General features: G+C 39.8%; 1 protein-coding gene and 1 pseudogene across 1 annotated transcript; both read right to left on the reverse strand.

Annotated features, from left to right (window-relative positions):
• Positions 1–5,033: 5,033 nt before the first annotated feature.
• LOC100670491 (olfactory receptor 7G3-like) lies at positions 5,034–7,994 on the reverse strand. Its single transcript, XM_064279873.1, has one exon. It carries the CDS (start codon positions 7,992–7,994, stop codon positions 7,122–7,124), a length of 873 nt encoding a protein of 290 aa, XP_064135943.1. The 3' UTR covers positions 5,034–7,121.
• Positions 7,995–19,425: 11,431 nt separating this feature from the next.
• On the reverse strand, positions 19,426–20,921 carry LOC135230634 (olfactory receptor 7G1-like; annotated as a pseudogene).
• Positions 20,922–23,410: the final 2,489 nt, after the last annotated feature.

Here is a 23,410-nt window from a genome sequence, read left to right on the forward strand (position 1 = left end):
AAGATTACAGGCTAGAAAACCCTATTGGGCAGTTCCGCTTTGTTACATGCGGTCACTGTGAGTTTGAATCGACTCAATGACACCCAACAACAACAGTAATTACATAGGGCTGCAATGTCAAACCACCACTAAGTCAGTGGTTTAAAATGAGAGAAAATTACTTTCTTAAAGTTCTAGAGACTGGAAGTCGAAATTCAGATTGTCGACAGGGCTATGATCCCTCTGAAGTTTGTGGGGGAAGATCCTTTCTTGTCTTTCCCAACTCCTGCTGTCCCTATGAACTCTTTAGCTTGCAGCTGCAGCATAACTCCATCTCTTTCTTTGTCTTCACAGGATATCCTCCTTCTGGTTTAGGGCCGACCCTGCTCCAGTATGACCTCATGTTAACTTAGTTTACAACATCTTCAAAGATCTTATTTCCAAACAAGGTCACATTCACACATACCAGGAGTTAGGACTTCAACCTGTCTTTTTAGGAGGCATAATTCAATCTATAAAAATAAGATTCAACGAAATAAAGGAACTCCAGAGAAAATGATAAATACAGAATTTGGGATAGTGTTTGCCACTGGAAAGATAGAGAACAATAAGAATGGGAGACTCTTCATTAGATTCTACGCTTATGTCATTACTTTATTTCATAACCTAGTGATTTGGATTGAATTGTGTCCCTCCAAAATGTATATTAGGACTATACACTGAGTCTTTTGAGATACAAAAGAGAAGTGAGCAGAGAGGAGAGGAACCTCATGCCATCAGGAAAGAAGAGCTGAGAGCAGAGCTTGTTCTTTGGACTCAGTGTCCCTGAGTTTAGAAACTCCAATCCCAGGGGGAGTTTGATGACAAGGTCCTCCCCCCAGAGTTGACAGAAAGAAAAAGCCTTCCTCTGAAGCTGGTACCTTGAATTCCTGTTTTTTAGCCTCCTAGACAGTGGGAGAATAAATATCTGCTTGTTAAAGCCATCCACCTGTGGTATTTCTGCTATAGCAGCACCAGTTAGCTAAGACACCCAGGTCAGAGGTATATGAATTTGGATTAGATTACTATTCTTTAAGAACTACAGATACATTCCATACACTACTTTTCATATGACATTTTAATGAGTAAAAATGAAAAGATTTCACTTTCCAGATTCTTTCATATTCTAGATTCTAAATACATTCCCTCATCTTCTAATGTTAAAGTCATGTTTCTCAAACTTCAGCACACATCAAAATCTCAAAAAAGTAATTATTTTGAATATTAATCCTTCAGATGTTTCCTATATATAAAAGTCAGTAGGTCTTGGGTGAGGTATGGAAACTAGCAGTATGAACAATGCCTCAGGTGATTCATCTCTGCAAGTGTTTTATGGGCATAAATGGAGACAGTTTTACACTACGATACACATGGTGTGCCTGGTGAGGAGCTGGCTCAAGTTTTGATACTGAACACAATCCCACCACCACCATCAAAGAAGACCACAAGATATGCTTTGTTGTCATCCCAACGCCACAGAGATGTTTCTGACTGATGGCCCTGCTTCTTACCAAAAGAAAGAAGTTTCCTGAATAAACAGAATGCTTCAAAGTCCAGTGTAACAGTGGCAGGGGTTTGGGGACCATGGTTTCAGGGGACATCTAAGTCAATTGGCATAATAAGATCTATTAAGAAAACATTCTGCATCCCACTTTGGAGAGTGGTGTCTGTGGTCTTAAATGCTAGTAAGCGGCCATCTAAGATGCATCAATTGGTCTCAACCCACCTGGATCAAAGGAGAATGAAGAACACGAAGAACACAAGGTAATTATGAGCCCAAGAGACAGAAAGGGCCACATAAACCGGAGACTACATCACCCTGAGACCAGAAGAACTAGATGGTGCCCAGCTACAACCAGTGACTGCCCTGACAGGGAACTCAACAGAGAACCCCTGATGGAGCAGGAGAGCAGTGGAATGCAGATCTCAAATTCTCATAAGACCAGACTTAATGGTCTGACTGAGACTAGAAGTACCCCAGCGGTCATGGACCCCAGACCTTCTTTCGGCTCAGGACAGGAACCATTCCCAAAGCCAACTCTTCAGACAGAGATTAGACTGGACAATGTGTTGGAGAGGGATGCTGGTGAGGAGTGAGCTTCATGGCTCAGGTGGACACTACGTTGGCATCTCCTGCCTGGAGGGGAGATGAGGGGATAGAAGGAGTTAGAAGTTGGGGAAATGGACACGAAAAAAGAGAGTGGAGGGAGGGAGCAGGCTGTCTCATTTGCAGGAGAGCAATTGGGAGTATGTAGCAAGGTGTGTACAAGTTTTTGTGTGAGACTGACTTGATTTGTAAACTTTCACTTAAAGCACAATAAAAATTTAAAAAATCAGTGAATAAGAATCAAAACAAATATGGCTCCAAAAAAGATTGCCAGCTCTAACCTGTCTACTCAGTAATTATTCCTTTGATTTTCAAACCTGTTAATAGATATTACAATACTGGTAAACTAATAAAACTGCTGAAGAAAGTAGTGAAAATATGTGAGAGCAAGGAATAAATAAGCCTTATAAATTTGAAGTTCTGGTGGCACAGTTGTTAAGATCTTGGCTACTAACCAAAAGGCCGACAGTTCATATCTACCAGCTGCTCCTTGGAAACCCTTTGGGGCAATTCTTCTCTGTTCTGTAGGGTCACTATGAGTCAGAATGGGCTCTGCAGCAACTGGTTTGTTTTTTTTATTTTTTATTAATTGTGGCAACATATAGAAGACAATGGTCTCAGTTAAATTTTTTTGAGTATTATGTGCCAGGCATTGTACTAAGTGCTTGTAGTAGGTATAGGAATTAACTTCCCAACAGAAAATATACTCTACATGGTCAGTCTAAGGCTCTCAGAGCAATTATATTATTTTCCCCCAAACAGAACTTTAATATCACTAGTGTTCAACACGTCAAATCTAATCTAGAGATGGTGTCTAAAATCAGGTGGGGTACACTCAAGGTTATATTTTGGCTCTTGTAGACTTGCTCTAATTTTCTTCAGTTTCAGCTTGAACTTACGTATGTGCAATTGATGGTCTCTTCCACAGTCGGCCCCCTGGCTTTGTTCTGACCGATGATATTGAGTTTTTCCATTGTCTCTTTCCACAGATGTAGTCGATTTGATTCCTGTGTGTTCCATCTGGCGAGGTCCATGTGTATAGTAGCTGTTTATGTTGGTGAAAGAAGGTATTTGCAATGCAGAAGTCATGGATCTTGTAAAATTCTATCCTTCGATCTCTGGCATTTTTCTATCAGCAAGTCCATATTTTCCAGCTACTAATCCTTTTTCTTTGTTTCCAACTTTCGCATTCCAATCACCAGTAATTATCATCCTGATTGCATGTTTGATCAAATTCAGACTGCAGCAGCTGACAACAATCTTCAATTTCTTCCTGTTTGGCCTTAGTGGTTGGACTGTAGATTTGAATAATAGTCATATTAATTGGTCTTCCTTGTAGGTGTATGGATATTATCCTATCACTGACAGCGTTGTACTTCAGGGTAGATCTTGTAATTTTCTTTTTGACGATGAATGCAACACCATCCCTCTTCAAGTTGTCATCCCCAGCATAGTGGACTATATGATTGTCCAATTCAAAATGGCCAATATCAGTCCATTTCAGCTCACTAATGCCTAGGATATCAATGTTTATGCATTCCATTTCGTTTTTGAAGATTTCGAATTTTCCTAGATTCATACTTCATACATTCCAGGCCCCAATCTGTAATGGATGTTTACAGCTGTTTCTTCTCATTTTGAGTCATGCCACATCAGCAAAAGAAGGTCCCGAAAGCTTAACTCCCTCCACATCATTAAGGTCGACTCTACTTTGAGGAGGCAGCTCTTCCCTAGTCTCCTTTTGAGTGTCTTCCAGCCTGCGGGGCTCATCTTCCGGCAGTATATCAGACAATGTTCCACTGCTATTCTTAAGGTTTTCACTGGCTAATTCTTTTCAGAGTAGACAGCTGGACCCTTCTTCCTAGTCTGTCTTAGTCTGGAAGCTCAGCTCAAACCTGTCTTCTATGGGTGACTCTGCTGGAACCTGAATACTAGTGGCATAGCTTCCAGCATCACAGCAGCATGCAAGGCCCTACAGTGTGACAAACTGACAGACCTTCAGTATATCCCACCTGAATTTAGAGACCACCTCAAGAATAGATTTGACACGTTGAACACTAGTAACTGGAGACCAGATGAGTTGTAGCATAACATCAAGGACATCATACATGAAGAAAGCGAGAGGTCATTGAAAAGACAGGAAAGAAAGAAAAGACCAAGATGGATGTCAGAGGAGGCTCAGAAACTTGCTCATGAACGTTGAGCAGCTAAAGCAAAAGGAAGAAACGATGAAGTAAAAGAACTGAACAGAAGATTTCAAAGGGCAGCTCGAGAAGAAAAAGTATTATAATGATGTGTGCAAGAGCTAGAGATAGAAAACCAAACGGGAAGAACATCCTCGGCATTTCTCAAGCTGAAAGAACTGAAGAAAAAAATTCAAGCCTTGTGTTGCAATTTTGAAGGATTCTGTGTGGAAAATATTAAATGACAGGGGAAGCATCAAAAGAAGATGGAAAGAATACACAGAGTCAGTATACCAAAAAGAATTAGTCAACTTTCAACCATTTCAAGAGGTAGCATATGATCAGGAACCGATGGTACTGAAAGAAGAAGTCCAAGCTGCTTTGAAGGCATTGGTGAAAAACAAGGCTCCAGGAATTGATGGAATATCAATTGATTTGTTTCAACAAACAGATGCATCCCTGGAGGTGCTCACTTATCTATGCCAAGAAATATGGAAGACAGCTTCCTGGCCAACTGACTGGAAGAGATCCATATTTATGCCTATAAAGGTGATCCAACTGAATGTGGAAATTATAGAACAATATCATTAATATCACACGCGAGCAAAATTTTGCTGAAGATCATTCAAAAATAGCTGCAGCAGTATATCGACAAGGAACTGCCAGAAATTCAGGCCAGTTTCAGAAGAGCACGTAGAAACAGGGATGTCATTGCTGATGTCAGATGGATCTGGCTGAAAGCAGAGAATACCAGAAGGATGTTTACCTGTGTTTTATTGACTATGCAAAGACATTGGACTGTGTGGATCATAACAAATTATGCATAACATCACAAAGAATGGGAATTCCAGAAGACTTAATTGTGCTCATGAGGGACCTTTACATAAATCAAGAGGCAGTTGTTTGGACAGAACAAGGGGATATTGATTTGTTTAAAGTCAAGAAAGTTGTGGGTCAGGGTTGTATTCTTTCACCATACCTCTTCAATCTGTATGCTGAGCAAATAATCTGATAAGCTAGACTATATGAAGAAGAACAGGGCATCAGGATTGGAGGAAGACTCATTAACAACCTGCATTATGCAGATGACACAACCTTCCTTGCTGAAAGTGAAAAGGACTTGAAGCACATACTGATGAAGATCAAAGACCACAGCCTTCAGTATGGATTGCACCTAAACATAAAGAAAAAAAAATCCTCACACCTGGACCAACGGGCAACATTATGATAAACAGAGAAAAGATTGAAGTTGTCAAGGATTTCATTTTACTTGGATCCGCAATCAACAGCCATGGAATCAGCAGTCAAGAAATCAAAAGACGCATTGCATTGGGCAAATCTGCTGCAAAGGGCCTTTTCAAAATGTTGAAAAGTAAAGATATCACCTTGAAGACTAAGGAGTGCCTGACACAAGCCGTGGTATTTTCAGTCGCATCATGTGCATGTGAAAGCTGGACAATGAATAAGGAAGACCGAAGAAGAATTTACGCCTTTAAATTATGGTGTTGGTGAAGAATATTGAATATACCATGGACTGCCAAAAGAGTGAAGAAATCTGTCTTGGAAGAATTAGAGCCAGGATGCTCCTAAGAAGCAAGGATAGTGAGACTGCATCTTAAATACTTCAGAAATGTTGTCAGGAGGGATCAGTCCCTGGAGACGGATGTCATGCTTGGCAAAGTACAGGGTCAGCAAAAAAGAGGAAGACCTTCAATGAGGTGGATTGACACAATGGCTGCAACAATGAGCTTAAGCATAACAAAGATTGTAAGGATGGCTCAGAACCAGGCAGTGTTTCGTTGTGTTGTGTGTAGGATAGCTATGGGTCAGAACTGACGGAACGGCACCTAAGAATAACAACAAATGGAAGTTTGATTAGAAAGGGATATATGATGCTATTCTCAGCAATCAGATGGGAGGAGATGTCTTTTGTATGATTCTATGGAAAGGTGTATTAACAATAGGTCCTCTATTCACAGTAGGTCCATGAAGAGTCAGTTTTGTGTCTCAGCATGATGTCTGGCTATGACACGTGACTCTCTTGCAGCCATCTGTGACCATGAGGGAGACCATTCCTAGGATGAAGGCACCTCGTGGGGAAATGAATGAAGTCCTACTGTCCTGTTTCTATGCATTTCCAATCCCTGATGTCCTTGTAATGAAAGATAACTCTCTTTATTGTTTGAGCATTTAGAGTCAGGGTTGTTGTTTTCTTCGTAATACCAAAGCCTTCCTCGGTGATAAGTTTCAATTATCTCACAATCACCTGAAGCCACAGCAATAATCTAATCAGCCAATTTTATACAGGATCAAGTTGAATGTGATGAATGTTGATGACACCAGGGGCACATGCAGCTTACCAATGACAGTCGTAATAATTTCTAAATTGGGGCATGAAAGGTCAGATGCCTTGTCACTCAGTGAGACTAACCCTGGGGTGCCATTCACATGAATCTATCAGTGGATAAAGCTGAAGTTATGGTTTGCTTACATCCTTCACCAGCCCATTCCACTTTCTCATTCTTTCTTCTGAGAATGTTTCCCCAAAATCACTATAACAAAACCTACCTCAGGCTCTGCTTCTATGGAACCTAATGAAATTGATTTTACAGAGTTGAAATAATTTGTCAAACAGCACAGAGCTACACAAAGAGTGAAGTCAGATTTCAACCCCAAGTTTAATTACACTTAGCCATTATGTTATCTCTTCATTTTAGAAGAATATGGTAATGGAAAAGTCAGGCATTCTGGCTCAAGGGTACTTTGTCACTTTGACTCAATCCAGAAATCCAAACCCAAAGCAGATAATATAATCACTGAAAAGCAATTGTGTACCTGATAAGGTTTCTTGTGGCTCCTTTCACGTCCCTGTTTCTCAGGCTATAGATGAAGGGATTCATCATGGGAGTTACCATAGTGTACACCACTGAAGCTACTGCGGTCTTCCAAGAAGAGTGTGTAAATGTCGTACTTACATATGCACCAAAAGCTGTCCCATAGAATAAGGAAACAACTAAGAGGTGAGACCCACAGGTAGAAAAAGCTTTATACTTTCCACCTGCTGATGGCATTCTCAAAGTGGAGGAGACAATTTGAGTATATGAGAAAATGATTCCAGAGAAGGGAACAACACCCAGTATGCTAGCTGCAAAATATAAGATGATGTTATTGGTGAGGATTTCAGAACAGGCAACTTTGACGACCTGAAAAACTTCGCAAAATAAGTAAAGGGTTTCCAGGTCTGTACAGAAGGACAGTCTCAACAACATCAGACTGTGGAGCAGGGCATCCACAATGCTAACGAGCAAGGAGACTAGAATAAGCAGGCCACAGAAGCGGGTGTTCATGATGACCATGTACCTCAGTGGGTGACAAATGGCCACATAGCGGTCATAGGCCATCACTCCAAGAAGAAAATTTTCCAAACTAGCAAAAATCATGACAAAGCAGACCTGGGTGAGGCATCCTGCATAAGTGATGCTCTGATTCTGTGCTTGGAGGTTCACCAGCATCTTTGGGATCGTGGTGGTGCTGAAACAGATGTCAGTAAAGGAGAGAGTGGAAAGAAAGGAGTACATGGGGATGTGGAGGTGGGGGTCAGAGCTGACGGCCAGGGTGATGAGCAGGTTTCCCAGGACAGTGACCAGATATATGGACAGGAACAGGCTGAAGAAGAGAGGCTGCATTTCGGGATCCTCTGTCAGTGCCAGGAGAAGGAATTCTGAAACACCTGTTTGGTTTCTAGGTTCCATATTGTCAATGAATCTAATGGAAAAGATGAGGTGACTTACAATCAAATGTCAGCAAACACCATCTTGGGATGAGAATGAGAAGAATGGAGGGGAATACAAAGGTAGAGCCATATGTGTGCATGTTATTTAGTTAAAAAAAAAAAAAGAAGCTGATATAGCAGAGTGTCAATATTTATTTATTTTGGAAAAGGATGAAAGGGTGGTCTTTTTTTAATTACACTATTTTTGTTCATTTTAAATATCTGGCAATTTGGAAAAAACAGACTGGGAGGCAGGTGATGAGTCTGTCTTGGACACGACCTCTTTCTCCAGAGGTCAGAACTGGGCAACAGAAATAAATATATCTCCCGCTTTTCGAAAGTTCACTTTATTCCACTTTACTTTTATGAAAGATCCACATTAATACTTGTTTTCTCCATTAACTAAAAGGTATCCGAAGAGACTTTTCACATTTATAAAAAAAGGGGAAGAGGGAAACTAGCGTTTAGCGTTCATTCTACAGAAAGCCATCTAAGAAGCAGCTCACACCCTGAGAAGTCAGTGTCTTTTGGACAAGTCCCTTCCCTGGGACCTACACTCAGCATCTCAGTGTAAAATGGCATAGTTTTGAACTGTCTGTTAACGCTGTACGTTAGTGTCATTTTAAGTTCGTATGTGTTACTTAGTATGATTTGGTGAGTTATTTTTTGGGTCTGGGAATGCTCACAAAATTTTCCCATATACATTAATGATAATTTTCTTCGCTTTACACCATTTCGGCTTATGAAATATTTCATAGGAATGTTCTACTTTCAGGTAGTGGGAGAAACTTGTAATGTAAAGGTATGTTGAGAGCCAGGAATGGGAAGATAAGGTGATATTAATGAGCCCTGTTTCATCACCACAAGAATGTTGAAATTACAGAGAATTTGAAAGCAGTCATCATGCTAGAGAAGGGGCTGTTCAGGAGGAAAATGGTCCTTGTCATTGTGGAGAGGGAGGAGGACACTAGTAGAATGACAGCTCCTTGACATCAGTGCAAAGATACAAGGAAACATGTCGGAAAGATGGGAGATAGTTAGGCAGGAGTTCAGGGGTGACTTGATTCCAGTCATTTCATGCACATACTATCTTCACGTGCATCACTCCCTTGGATGAAACTATTAAAACACCTGTCTCCGTTTCCAAACATTAACTAAGGGATTTAGGTTACCTGGCTGGCATCAGTGAGGAATGATGCTTGACATCTGCCCTGGATGTTGGATGATGCAGGTGGAAGAGCTTTGCTCAGGAAATGCAGAAGGACCAAGTGAGGCATCAGGCCCCTGAGCAAGAGGCTCATCTGTGGGAGGATTCCCAGGTGTGCTGTTTCCTGGCTGGGGGAGGAATATTGAGTGAGGTCATCACAGGTAGACTATTTGTACTCTCTAGGTCCCTGGGGGCTCAATATCCAAAGCTCCTCATTAACCAAACACTTTTCTTGTCATTCTGATGGCAGGACAGTGAATATCTTTATGGGCCAGGACAATAGAAGGTAGAATTCAGGAAAGCTGATTCCCAGTCCCTGGGGGACCAGCTGTTTGCCATTTACTTCTCTCTACCTGTTTCTCTTACCTTCATGTCACATACCTCGCACATGTGGGTACACCATCCTTCTCTAATTGCATTGCTGCCTTTTTAAGTACAACCGAAAGCATATCCATCTCACCAATGGTATTAAAAAGCCTGATTCCAATTTTAGGTGTGAAAATATAATTTATATATGATGGTAGAGATAATATCTTGAGAAATATAGCTAGGCTATGATAAAATGTAAATCTGTAGCATTGTTCGTGTCATTTGAATATCCCGTGATCCTCACTCTTCATTCTGTATATTTATACAGAGCATATTTTAAGCTATTCTCTGTGATCAATTCTGGCTGTGATCACTATAGATAGACCTGTTACTCCCTTTTTATGGTTTCATATTTAGCTTTTTTTTTGTTGTGTCCCAATAATTTTGATACACATTTCTCTTCACAGTTGAATGTGGGTTGATATTTTGGCTTTTGATTTTTAATGGAGCTGTGAGAAATCACAAGGTCACTGGCTAGGCATTAGTATGTAGGTTTATCCATATTCAGTAGATTTAGTTAGATGACAAAAATTATTTAATAGATGAAGATGGTGTCCCATGTGAATATTCACTTAAAAACCTTCATCTTTAATGAATACAATGTTTTCATATGCTTATCCATTGATTTTACTACACGTAGTTTCCATATGAATTTTATTTGCTAATCTACAGTATTCTCAATATATGTTGTATGAGAAACAATTGGAGACAAGATGGCATTATAACGTCACCCTTCACCGTCCTAACCTCATTCACTTCAAACATATGACATAATTAAAAAATAAGAAGGCATAGTGGGTTCAAAAAGAAGAATGTAAATTTCTACTGAAACCTTCTATTCAAATAGAATTGGCCAGTCATATTTTTTTTACTGTGTTTTAAGTTAAAGTTTACAGTTTAAGTTAGTTTCTCATACAAATATCTACACACACATTGTTATGTGACCCTAGTCTCTCCCTATAATGTGATAGCACACTCCTCCTTTCCACCCTGGAGTTCCCGTGTCCATTCAACCACCTCCTGTTCCTTCTGTGATGTTTGCTTGATAGATTTTTTTCCATCTTTTGAGTTTTAGTTTGTGTCTTTAAGGTGTGTCTCTTGTAGGCAGCATATAGATGGATCGTGTTTTTTATCCATTCTGCCACTCTGTCTCTTCATTGGTGCATTTAGTCTATTTACATCCAGAGTAAGTATTGACAGCTGTGAGTTTAGTGCTGTCATTTCATGTCTTTTTTGGTGCGTTGTTTGTTGGTAGTTTCTTTGTTTCACTTCATTTTCTGTGCTGAGTTGTTTTTATGCATTTTCTTTTCACCTTTTTCATTGTTGTTGATTTTTTATTTGCTGAGTCTTATGTTTTTCTTGTTTTTTGATAGGATCGTTAGTTTCTTTTGTGGTTACCTTAATATTTACCCCTATTTTTCTAAGTTTAAACCAATCTTTTATTTCTTTATATTGCCTTGCCTTCCTATCCAAATGAAAGATCAATGACCACATTTTTAAGTCCCTCTTTTCTGTTTTAGTGTTGTTGTCTTTTACATATTGACACCTCTGTTTCCCTATTTTCTGTGTTTTGCTTTGATTTATTTTGTGACTTCCTTATCTGGGTTGATATCCGGTTGCTCCGTCCTGTGTTCTAGTCTTCGGTTGTTATCTGCTGTTATTGATTTTCTAACTGGAGGACTCCCTTTAGTATTTCTCGTAATTTTGGTTTGGTTTTTGCCAATTCCCTAAACTTCTATTTATCTGAGAATGTCCTAATTTTGCCATCATATTTGAGAGACAGTTTTGCTGGATATATAAATCTTGGCTGGCAATTTTTTTTCCTTCAAGGCTTTATATGTATCATTGCATTGCCTTCTTGCCTGCATGGTCTCTGCTGAGTAGTCTGAGCTTAGTCTTATGGATTCTTCTGTGTAACTTCTTGTTTATCTTTAGCCACTTTTAAAATTCTCTCTTTATCTTTGGTTTTGGCAAGTTTGATTATAATATGTCTTGGTGACTTTTTTTGGCTTGGTGACTTTCTTTTGTAATCTATCTTTTATGGGTTTGGTGAGCTCCTTGGATAGATATCTTCTCATTTTTCATGATTTCAGTGAAGCTTTCTGCCAACAAATCTTCAAAAATTCTCTCTGTATTCTTTGTTATTCACCCCTGTTCTGGTACTCCAACCACTCGTAGGTTTTCCTCTTGATAGAGTCTCACATAATCCTTAGGGCATCTTCATTTTTTTAAAAAAATCTTTTATCTGATTCTTCCTCAAATAAGTTGGTGTCAAGTGCTTTGTCTTCAGTCTCGCTAATTCTGACTTCCATTGCCTCAATTCTGCTCCTATGGCTTTCTATTGAGTTGTCTAATTCTGAAATTTTATTGTTAATCTTTTGGATTTCTGTTTGACGTCTCTCTATGGATTCTTGCAGCCTGTTATATTTGTCATTATGCTCTTGTATAAGCTTCTTAAGTTCCTCTATGGCTTTGTCTCTGTGTTTCTTGGCTTGTTCTGCATTTTGCTTGATCTTCCTGATCTCTTGAAGATTTTAGCATATTAGTCTTTTGAATTCTACCTCTGGTAATTCCAAGAAATTTTCTTTGTCTGGAGGGTTTCTTGATTCCTTGTTTTGGTGGCTTGCTGAAGTCATCAAGGTCTGCCTCTTTCTGTGATTTTTATATTGACTGTTATCCCTGAGCTATCAATAAGTTACTATATTTATGCTTTTTATGTTTGTTTACTGCATCCTAGCTTCTTGTTTTGTTTTCATATACCCACATAGGCTGTTCGTGTGAGCTAGTTTGATTATTGGCACCTTTGAAACTCTCATATCCTGTCTCCAGGTGGCTGGTGCTATTACTAGATATGTAAGCCCAGGAGTCCATTTACTTATCTTGGGTGGATTCAGCTAGGTTTCTTGTCGTTGGTCACCGAGTGTGTAGTGCAGATTCTCACCTACAGTCCTAGATGGGCAGGAGTGGGTGGAGCAGGCACAGGTATCTGGCTGTAGTAAAGGGTCATATGCTCATCAAGGCAGGGGGCTGACTGCTGCTGCTGAGTGTCTGTGTGGAAGGTGTGTTCCTGTTCCCTAGAGTATGTAGGTAGGTGGGTTTTGCAGCCAGACTATGGGCACTCAAGACTACTGGCTGTAAGGGCTAGGAGTTACCACTTAGTCTTGCATCCCTGTCATGGGTGGTTCAGTAGAGTGAGTGGAGCCACCAGTACTCAGGCCCCTGATGTTGGTAGGTGAGGACTGTGCTTAAAGGGCAGGGCGGTGTCAAATGTCATGAACCTACCACTCCCCCTTATGACAGATACAGATGAAAGTAGACTTCAGTAATACACCCTGTTATACTGTGCTTATGAGGGCTTACGCTGTTGAAATGGGCCCACACAGCTCTATGTAGTGGTGAAAGGCATTCAAAGTCTTTGGACCCCTTATGCCTGTGCCTAGGTAAAGGGCTATGTCTGCCCCAAGTTCCCAGCTTAGGGGAACTGGTAGATTAATTTTTCCTGTTTGTTAATTTGTTCCCTCTCCAAAGCCAGGAGAATGGCTGGGGTGCGTAACTAGTCCTACTTCTGGCCCAAGGAGTGCAGTGATAGCTGAAGTTGGCCGGGGACCCAGAGCAGAGTGGAGAAAGGGCAGATAAACGGGAAAGAGGTACTTCCCAAAAAGCTTTTTTTAAAATCATACAGTTGGTTAAATCTTGTACTTATCTTTTGCCAACTTATCACCTTTTCTTGCTGATTCTGGAGGTTTGAGCACTCTCTTCTGATGTGGAAAACGCGTCCCAAGTGTCACTGCTTGCCTCTCCACTTGTGCCTGTTGACTCAGCCTGCAGGGTGCCATTTCCAGCCAGGTCAGGACTGGCAACTCATAGCTACTTCTGAACTGTCTGTCCCCCTGCTGCTCAGTCCGGTTTCTCAACTTTGTCTTTGATGTTCAGGACTCTTAGATTTTCATATATATTCACTTTACTTTTTGTGTGTGTGTGTGTCTTTGTTGAAGAGGGACCACAAGAAGTATCTGACTACTCCGTCATCTTGGCTTCACCTCCTCCAGTCATGCTTTTCTTAGTGCATCAGGTTAGGTTTCCTGGGAAGAAGATTAGGATGCCAAAGATTTCTTAGGGAGTACTTCTTGGATCAGCACGTGTGAAAGAGAAAGGAAGGGAGAAGAATTGGGCAGAGGAAGAAATTCAGTTGGGATGCAGTCTGAAGATTAGCCTCTGCTGACCCTGCAGGGAGCTCTGGAACTGAAATGGCCCTTTTGAGTTATCCTAGTTTGAGGAAGAGGGTCAGGCCTTTAAAAGGTGTGTTGATGCGTCATTGGTTGCAACCTAGGAGGAGGCTTGGCTTTGGGTACAGAAGTGCTCTTCTTCTGAGGCACTTCCAAATGGGATTAACAGTTAAAGTTGCTCTGCTAGGCTAAGTGCTGAAGCAAGTGCTTCTAATATGTGAAAATAAAAAAAAAGCAGGAAAGAAAAGAAAGGAGCAGAATGAGAAAGCCAGACCTGGAATAAAGTTGTGTTGGCTCACATTCATTGAGCACATTGAATACTTCTTAGGTGGCAGGCATTGTATTTGTTGCTGTTAGTTGCTACTGAGTCAGCACCAACTAATTGGACCCCATGTATAACCAAATGAAATCCTCCTTGATATTGTGCCACCTTCACAGTTTTTGGTATGTTTGTGTTCATTGTAGTGGCTGTTGTCAATCCATCTCCTTGAAGATTTCCCTGGCCTTTGCTGTTCCTCAGCTTTATAAAACATGATGTCTTTCTAGTGATTGATCCCTTCTGATGAGGCATTCAAAGTAAGTGAGTTGAAGATCCAGAACCATATTCTGTTCTCCATCATGTTTTCATCGGCTGATTTTTAGAAGTAGATTGCTAGGACTTTCTTCCCAGTCTGCCTTAGTCTGGAAGTTCTACTGAAACCTGTCCACAATAGGTGACCCTGCTGATGTTTGAAATACTGGTGGTATAGCTTCCAGCATTACAGCAACATACAAGCCACCACAGTAATACGAATTGACATTAAAGTACGCACTTGTAGTCACTATGGTGCTTGACTCCACATCAGACTTTCCTAATAAAAGAATTAGTCTAAGCCTCCCAAGGTAATGAAATTTCTCTTAAAAGTAATTAGATTTGGGAGGTGCATATGTACCATACCAGGCTGATAATATGGGCTGTCTTCTAAATGATTCCTTGGGAAGACTATCTCTCCATTACAAAGAGACCAAATAGAGGCAGTCAGGTTTCTGTTCCTATTGTTCTTTCTGAAATGATCTATGTACTACTGCAACCTTTGGTGACCATAAGGAAAACAACCTTAGGGAGGAACCAACATATGAAGAGTGAAAATGCAACATTATAGCTGCATACCTGGACTTCCCAATCTCTGAAAACTTTGTTAGGAGTGATAATTGTTTTTAATGTTTGACCCTGTTTGTATCACTTCTAAAGTTGGGGCAACTCCAACATTACCCAACACATGAACTAATATACTTATGCCAACTTTTTTTTTTTTTTTTTTTTAACTTTATAGATGTTGAAACTGAGCTTGAAGCAAATTGTCGAAGGTCAGACAGCTACTACAGAGCAGAGGTAGGATTCAACTTGAAGTCCAGGATGAAGATCAGGTTCCTGAGATCATTGACTAGGTACATGGATGGGAACAGCCTAAAAAGGAGGGGCTGCAGTGCTGGATTCTCTGAGAGTATGAGAGAGAGGAATCCTGCTTGTTTTTCACGTTTTGTTTTCTGATTTCATGTTCTTGATGAGTCTGATGGAAAAAATAGATGTGATGAGACACATAATAGATATACAAGGATCCGTCATTTTAGAGGAAGCCTCACATCTATACTGTGAAACAAAATGGATATTACAAATCCTTCTCTATGCTCACTCTTTTTCCTTTTTCCTCCTCTTCCTTTTTTCCTTCCTCTTTCACTCTTTTTCTCTCAGCCCTCCTCTCTCCTCCACTACCTCCTTCTTCAAATTTTAATTATTGAATAACCTAATGCCTAGAGGCTTACCAAATTCAAGACTATAGTTGCCTCTGAGAAACAAAGGAGGGAAATGGACAGGAATAAAAAGAGTACGTCATCTTTATGCATACTATTGTGTTCATTTAAGAAGATAGTTGTTATGGCAAAATATCACAATTTATTAATTCTGGAAACATAAATACATGGGTATTTCTCCTGTTCTTCTGTGCTGTTGTGCCTGTTAGAATACTTCATTGATCAATGAAAGGAAATAGGTAAATGGCTGATTTAGCCTGTGGGTTCTGCCTAATTTTCCACCTCCTCCCACAGAGTTCTTATAAACAGATAATAGAATGAATACCAATGATCTTCCCTACAAAGCAGTATTAAGAATCATATATAGAAATGTAAGAACAGATCACCATACACCCCTGCTCTCTCAAAACAATATTAAAATTTTTTTGGAAAAATCTACAACATTCATCAAAATTGAGCAAGGACAAGTTTGTCTTGAGATGGGAAAAGCCTCTGGAATTTTAGGGTCAGAGTAGGATGTCAGCAGAATGACAGTTGTTCAAGTATTGGTGTAAAGGTACAAGGAAACATGTCAAAAGGATCGACAATTAGGCAGGAATCTCACACATGACTCCATTCTGCTCATCTTCTGCAAGTACTTGTTTCACAGCTGCCCCTAGATGGACTGTTAGACAAAGATCTCTCCCTATTTGCAAAACATAAGTTAGGGAACTTCAGATTACCTAGGTGCTAGCACTAAGAAGTGACATTAAGTTCTCCTTGGACACTGAATTATAGAAATGAAAGTGCTGTACTCAGGGAGCACAGAAAAACATAAAGACCAGGTCTTTTCTTCTTAGTTGTGCTGCTTACTGACCTGGGCAAGGCTGTTGAGTGTGTGGTTATAGACAGACTATTTGTAGCCTCCGTGGCCCTTGAGGTTTCAATATCCAAAGCTCCTTATTAGTCAAAGTCTTTTGTTGTCATTCTGATCTCAGGGCAGAGAAAATTGTTGAGAAGCAAGGCTCAAAGAAAGAGTTTAGCACTGGCTGATTCCTACCCCAAGAATATGTCATCCACTTTCCTCCAAGTCTTTCTGCTCACATCCATTGTAAGTTCCATGCACACGTGGACACAGAACACTTATGTAATTTGATTGTATATTCAAAGACATCCCTCTTCCCACAAAAGTACCAGGTTGTTTGTGAGTCTTCCACCAATCCTGATGCCCAGTTCTTCTTCATACAGTCCAGCTTCTTGGATTATTTGCTCGGCATACAGATTGAATAGGTACAGTGAAAGGATGCAACCCTGATGCACACCTTTCTTGTCTATAAACCACAAAGCATCCCCTTGTTCTGTTCGAATGGTTGCCTCTTGATCTAAGTACAGGTTTCTCATGAGCACAATTAAGTGTTCCAAAATTCTCAGTCTTCCCAATGTTATCCATAACTTGTTATGATCTACTCAGTCAAATGCCTTTGCATAGTCAACAGAAGAATGGATAAGCAAAATTTTGTGTATTCATACAATGGAATGCTATTTAGTCATAAAGAGAAATGAAGTCTTGATACATACTGAAACATAGATGAAGCTTGAAATCTTTATGCTGAATGAAATAAGTCAGGCACAAAGGGATAAATATTTTATGATCCACCACAAAAAGAAAATCAAACCCCTTATGGTCAAGTTAATTCCAACTCGTAGGAATTGTTATACTTCCTATAGGACAGAGTATAACTGCCCCATAGAGTTTCAAGGATCACCTGGTGGGATTCAAACTGCTGAACTATTCCTTAACAGCTGTAGCTCTTAATCTCTAAGCCACCAGGGTTTCCTATGATCTACTAGGGCTCCTTATATCCCACTTATATAAAACACCTAGTCATACAAATGCCTAGGAAGCAAAGTCTATTAGTGGTTACCAGTAGATGGGAGGAAATGAAGCTGAGAGTTATTGCTGAAGGTGTACTGAGTTTCTCTTTTGGGTAATGCAAATCTTTTGGAAATGATTAATGATGTTAGTACAACATAATGCATGTAATTAATGTCATGAATTTTACAACTTAAGATTAAATGGTATACTTCTGTTATATATATTTTACCACAATAAAAAAAATTAAAAACAACAATGAGACACCACTTCATTCCCACTAGGATGGTATAGAGTACATATATATATGTATGTACGTATGTATGTATGCATATAAGCACTTCAAGTCCTCTTCAGTTTCAGCAAGAAAGGTTGTGTCATCTGCACAGCACAGGTTGTTCATGAGTCTTCCTCCAACCCTAAGGTCATGCCATGCTTTTCTTCCTATAGTCCAGCTTCTTGGATTATTTGCTCAGCATACAGATTGAATAAATGTGGTGAAAGACACAACCCTGACACACAACTTCCCTGACTTTATATCACTCAGTATCCCCTTGCTCTGTTCAAACATACTCCAGTGTGACCTCATCTTAACAGATAGTATCTTCAAAGGTATTATTTCTAAATGAAGTCACACTTACAGGAGTTAGGACTTCAACCTATCTTTTTAGGAGGCATAATTAAATCCATAACAATAAGATTCAACAAAACAGAACTTCAGAGAAAAAGATAAATATAGAATTCAGGATAGTGTTTGCCACTGGGAGGGTACAGGGAGAGTATTCATTGGATTATATGGTGATGTCATTACTTTATTTCATAACCTGGGACATGGGTATATGAGTTCTCATTATATTACTATTCTTTAAGAACTACTGATACATTTCATACAGTACTTTGCACGTGATATTTTAATAATATGTAAAATTTAAAAGATTTCACTTCCCAGATTCTTCCATATTCTAGATTCTAAATCCATTCTTTCATCTTCTAATATTAAAGTCATTCTTCTCAAACTTCAGCCTGCATCAAAATCTCAAAGAAGTAATTATTTAGAATGTTCATCCTTCAGATGTCTCCCCAGATATCAAAGTCAGTAGTTCTTAGGTGAGGTATGGAAAACAGCACTACAAACAAGGTCTCAGGTGACTCATCTCTGCAAGTGCTTTATGAACGTACATGGAGACAGCTTTGCACTACAATACGCCTGGTGAGGAGCTGACCTCCTGGTTTAGTGCTGATTGCAATCCCACAGCCACCGTTAATGATGACCAGAACAGAAGGATCTCCGGCACTGCATTAATTCTTCTACAAGATCTGTCTTGTTGTCATCCCAACACCAAAGAGATGATTCTGACTGATGGCCCTGCTTCTTTGTGATTGTGGGGAAACTAACCTTCTTAAGTTTGCCAACTAGCCTTTGGTCCCATTTCATTTTACTCTCTTTCTTCCTTGAATAAAGTCCATGTCTGTAGAAAAATTGTTTTCTTCGTAAGAAAACATTACAAAGTTTTGCATGAGATTCCTAAGAGTGCAGACAACCCACTAAGACTTTAATGATTAAATTAATTTTAACCAGCCTCTGTGTGGACTCACCAGAGTTGAGAAAGAAAAACTGCAACATAAGGTGACGAATGAGAAAAGGAAAATCTCATGTACACTCTCATCAGTATTTTTTGTTTTTGGTTTTTTAAGGATCAAAGCAAATGTGGTTCCAAAAAAGACTACCAACTCTACCCTGCCTACTCAACAAATATTCATTCATTTGATTTAATTACGAAGATGAGTAAAACGTGCTAATGGATATTAGAATAATGGTAAACCAGTAAAACTGCTGAAGAAAGTGTAAAATACATGAGAACAAGGAATAATACGCCGTATAAATTACAGCAACATACAGAACACAATGGTCCTACCTAAATTTGATTGAGTATCTTGTGCCAGGCATTGGATTAAGTGCTTTTAGTGGTTATAGGAATTAACTTCCCAACAGAAAATATTCTTTACATGGTCAGTCTAAAGCTCTCATAGCAATTCTTTTCCCCAAACAAAACTTTCATTAGAAAGGGATATATGATGTTATTCTCAGTGATAAAATGGAAGGAGATGTCTTCTGTATGATTCTATGGAAAGATCTATTAACAACAGGTCCTCGGACAGTCAGTTTTGTGTCTCCAAGCACGATGTCCGAATATGATAGCTGAGTGTGTGGTAGCCATCTGTGACTGTCACTTTGATTCAATCTAGAAATCCAACCCAAAGTACATAATACAATCACTGAAAAGCAGGTGTGCACCTGATAACGTTCCCCAAGGCTCCCTTTATGTCCCTGTTTATCAGGCTATAGATGAAGGGGTTCGTCATGGGAGTAACTACAGTGTACAGCATTGAAGCTACTGCAGTCTTTCTAGAAGAGTGTGTAAATGTTGCGCCAAAAGCTGACACGTAGAATAAGGAAACAACTGAAAGGTGAGACCCACAGGTAGAAAAAGCTTTCTACTTTCCACCTGCTGAAGGTATTCTCAAAATGGAGGAGACAATTTGAGTATAAGAGAAAATGATTCCAGAGAAAGGAAGAGCACCCAGTATGCTAGCTGCAAAATATAAGATGATATTATTGATGAGGGTTTCAGAACAGGCAACTTTGATGACCTGAACAACTTCACAGAAGAAGTAAGGAATTTCCAGATCTGTGCAGCAGGACAGTCACAACAACATCAGACTGAGGAACAGGGCATCCAAAATGCTAATGAGCAAGGAGACTAGAGTCAGCAGGCCACAGAGGCGGAGATATATGATAGCTGTGTATCTCAGTGGGTGACAAATGGCCACATAGTGGTCATAGGCCATTACTGAAAGGAGAAAACTTTCCAAACTAGCAAAAACCAACACAAAGCAGGTCTGGGTGAGGCATCCTTCATAAGTGATGCTCTGATTCTGTGCTTGGAGGTTCACCAGCATCTTTGGGATCGTGGTGGTGCTGAAACAGATGTCAGTAAAGGAGAGAATGGAAAGAAAGAAGTACATGGGGGTGTGGAGGTGGGGGTCAGAGCTGACAGTCAGAATGATGAGCAGGTTTCCCAGGACTGTGAGCAGATTTATGGACAGAAACAGGATAAAGAGGAGGGACCGCAGTTCTGGATCCTCTGTCAGTGCCAGGAGAATAAACTCTGAAACACCTGTTTGGTTTCTAGGTCCCATATTGCTGATGAATCTGAAGGAAAGGATGAGGTAACTGCATTCAAAGGTCGGCAAGCAGCACCTTGGGATGAGAATGAGAGGAATGGGAGGGGATAACACAAAGGTGGTACCGTCTGCATGCATTTTATTTGGTTATTATTTAAAAATGCAGAAGCTGATAGAGCAGAGAATCAACATTTATTTATTTTGGAAAGGGTGAGAGGGTGGTCATTTTTTTTTTAATTATACTCCTTCTGCTCTCTTTGTCGTTTTAAATACTTGGTAATTTTGTAGAGAAAAATAGACTCTGGAGGCAGCCTGGTGAGACTGTCTTGGATTCCACTGCTTTCCTCAGAAATTAGAGCTGGGCAACAGAAATGTTCACGTTTTAGCACTTTGCTTTTACAAAATACCCACATCAGTAATTGTTTTCTTCACTAAGTGAAAGACATTTAAGTTGGATTTCACTTTTGCAGAAAAAGGTGAAAATCCAAACTAGCGTCCAGTGTTTTGCAGTGAGCCTTTAAGGAGGCATTGCAGAGCTCCTAGTGACGAGAGTCTGTCCCAAAGCTCCTTCTTTGAAAAATACACTCGGCATTAAACTGCGATAGCTTTGAAATGTGCATGTCAACACTATATGTTAGCATTACTTTAGGTTATATGTGTTATTTGGCATGACTTAGTGGGTTATGTTTTGAGTCCTGGAACCTTCAAAAATTTTTCCTGTATAAATTAATGGTAATTGCTTCTTCACTTTGCGCCATTTTGGCTTATGAAAGGATTCATAGGAATACTTTCGGATAGCAGGGAAAACCTGTAATACAAATGTGTGTTAAGAAGCAGGGGTGGGAAGATAAGGTGATGTTGATAAACCTTCTTCACCACCACAAGAATGTTAGTAAATGTCAGAACTTTAAAACAGTCGTCCTGCTTGAGAAAGGGCAAGCTTCTATTCAGGAGGAAAATGATCCTTGCCATTGTGGAGAGAGAGGACACTAGCAGAATGACAACTCCTTACTATCAGTTCAAAGATACAAGGAAACATGTCAGGGAGATGGGAGACAGGCAGAAGTTCAAGGGTGACTTGATTCCAATCATTTCATGCTCATACTATCTTCACATGCATCATTCCCCTGGATGAACCTGTATTAAAACACCTGTCCTCATTTCCAAGCATTAACTAAGGCATTTAGGTTACCTGGCTGGTATCACTAAGGAATGATGCTTGACATCTGTCCTGGATGTTGGATGATGTAGATGGAAGAGCTTTCCTTAGAAAAGGCAGAGGGACCAAGTGAGGCACCAGGCTTCCCGGCAAGAGGATCATCTGTGGGTGGAGTACTGCTTCTTGATGGGAGAGGAATACAAAATGGTCATGTCTGCATGCATATTATTTGGCTATTAAAGTGAGTGAGGTGGTTACAGGTAGACTATTTGTAGCCTCTGTGTCCCTGGGGGCTCAATATCCGAAGTTCCTCATTAACCAAATACTTCTACTGTCATTCTGATCCTAGGACACTGCAAATCTTTAAAGACTAAGAAAATAGAAGGTAGAATGCAGGGTAGCTGGTTCCCAGCCCCTAGCAGACCAGCTGCAAGCCATTTACCTCTCTCTACCTGTTTCTCTCACCTCCAAGTCACATACCTTGCAGACATGGATATACCATACTTCTCTAATAGCATTGCAGTCTTCTTTGAGTACAACCGAAAGCATCTCTATCTTACCAATGATGTTAGAAAGTCTGATTCAATTTGCATTATAGTAAAATGCAAATACGTAGCATTGTTACTTTCTAACTGGCATTGAATATCCCTTGATCCTTAATCTTTATTCTATGTATTTTCATGGAGCATATTTTAAGCTATTCTCTGTGATAACTTCTGACTGTGATCAGTATAGATAGAGTTGTTACTCCCTTTTTAGGGTTTCATAATCAGCTTTTTTCTTGTTGTGTCCCTATCATTTTGATACACATTTTTCTTCACATTCGTGGAATGTGGGTTGATATTTTGGCTCTTGATTTTTAATGGAGTTGTGAGAAATCACAATATCACTGGCTAGGCAATAGTATGCAGGTTTATCTATACTCTGAGTAGATTTAGCTAGAAGACAACCATTATTTAATAGACGAAGATGGTGTTCCATGTGAATATTCACTTAAAAGGCTTTAATGAATTCAATATTTTCATGTGTTTATCAATTTGTTTTACTACATGTTGTTTCCATATGAATTCTGGTTGCTAATCTACTGTGTTCTCAATATATTATATGAAAAACAATTTGAGATAAGATGGTGTTATGTCACTCTTCACCATCTTAAACTCATTCACTTCAAACATATGACATAATAAAAAAATAAGAAGTCATAGTGGCTTCAAAAAGAAGAATGTAAACTTCTACTGAAAACTTCCATTCAAGTAGAATCTGCCAGTCATAGTCCCCTCCCCGCTTTTTATTGTGTTTTAAGTGAAAGTTTGCAGTTCAAGTTAGTTTCTCATACAAATATTTATACACACATTGTCATGTGACGCTAGCTGCTCTCCCTGTAATGCGACAGCACACTCCTCCTTTCCACCCTGGATTTCCCGTATCCATTCAACCAGCTCTTGTCCCTTTTTGTCTTGTCATCTCCTTCTCTCGACAGGATCTGCCCATTTCATATCATGTGTCTACTTGAGCTTAGAAGCACTCTCTTCACGAGTAG

This window comes from Loxodonta africana, chromosome 3 (assembly GCF_030014295.1).
Source record: "Loxodonta africana isolate mLoxAfr1 chromosome 3, mLoxAfr1.hap2, whole genome shotgun sequence".
In the NCBI taxonomy this organism is placed as follows: domain Eukaryota; kingdom Metazoa; phylum Chordata; class Mammalia; order Proboscidea; family Elephantidae; genus Loxodonta; species Loxodonta africana.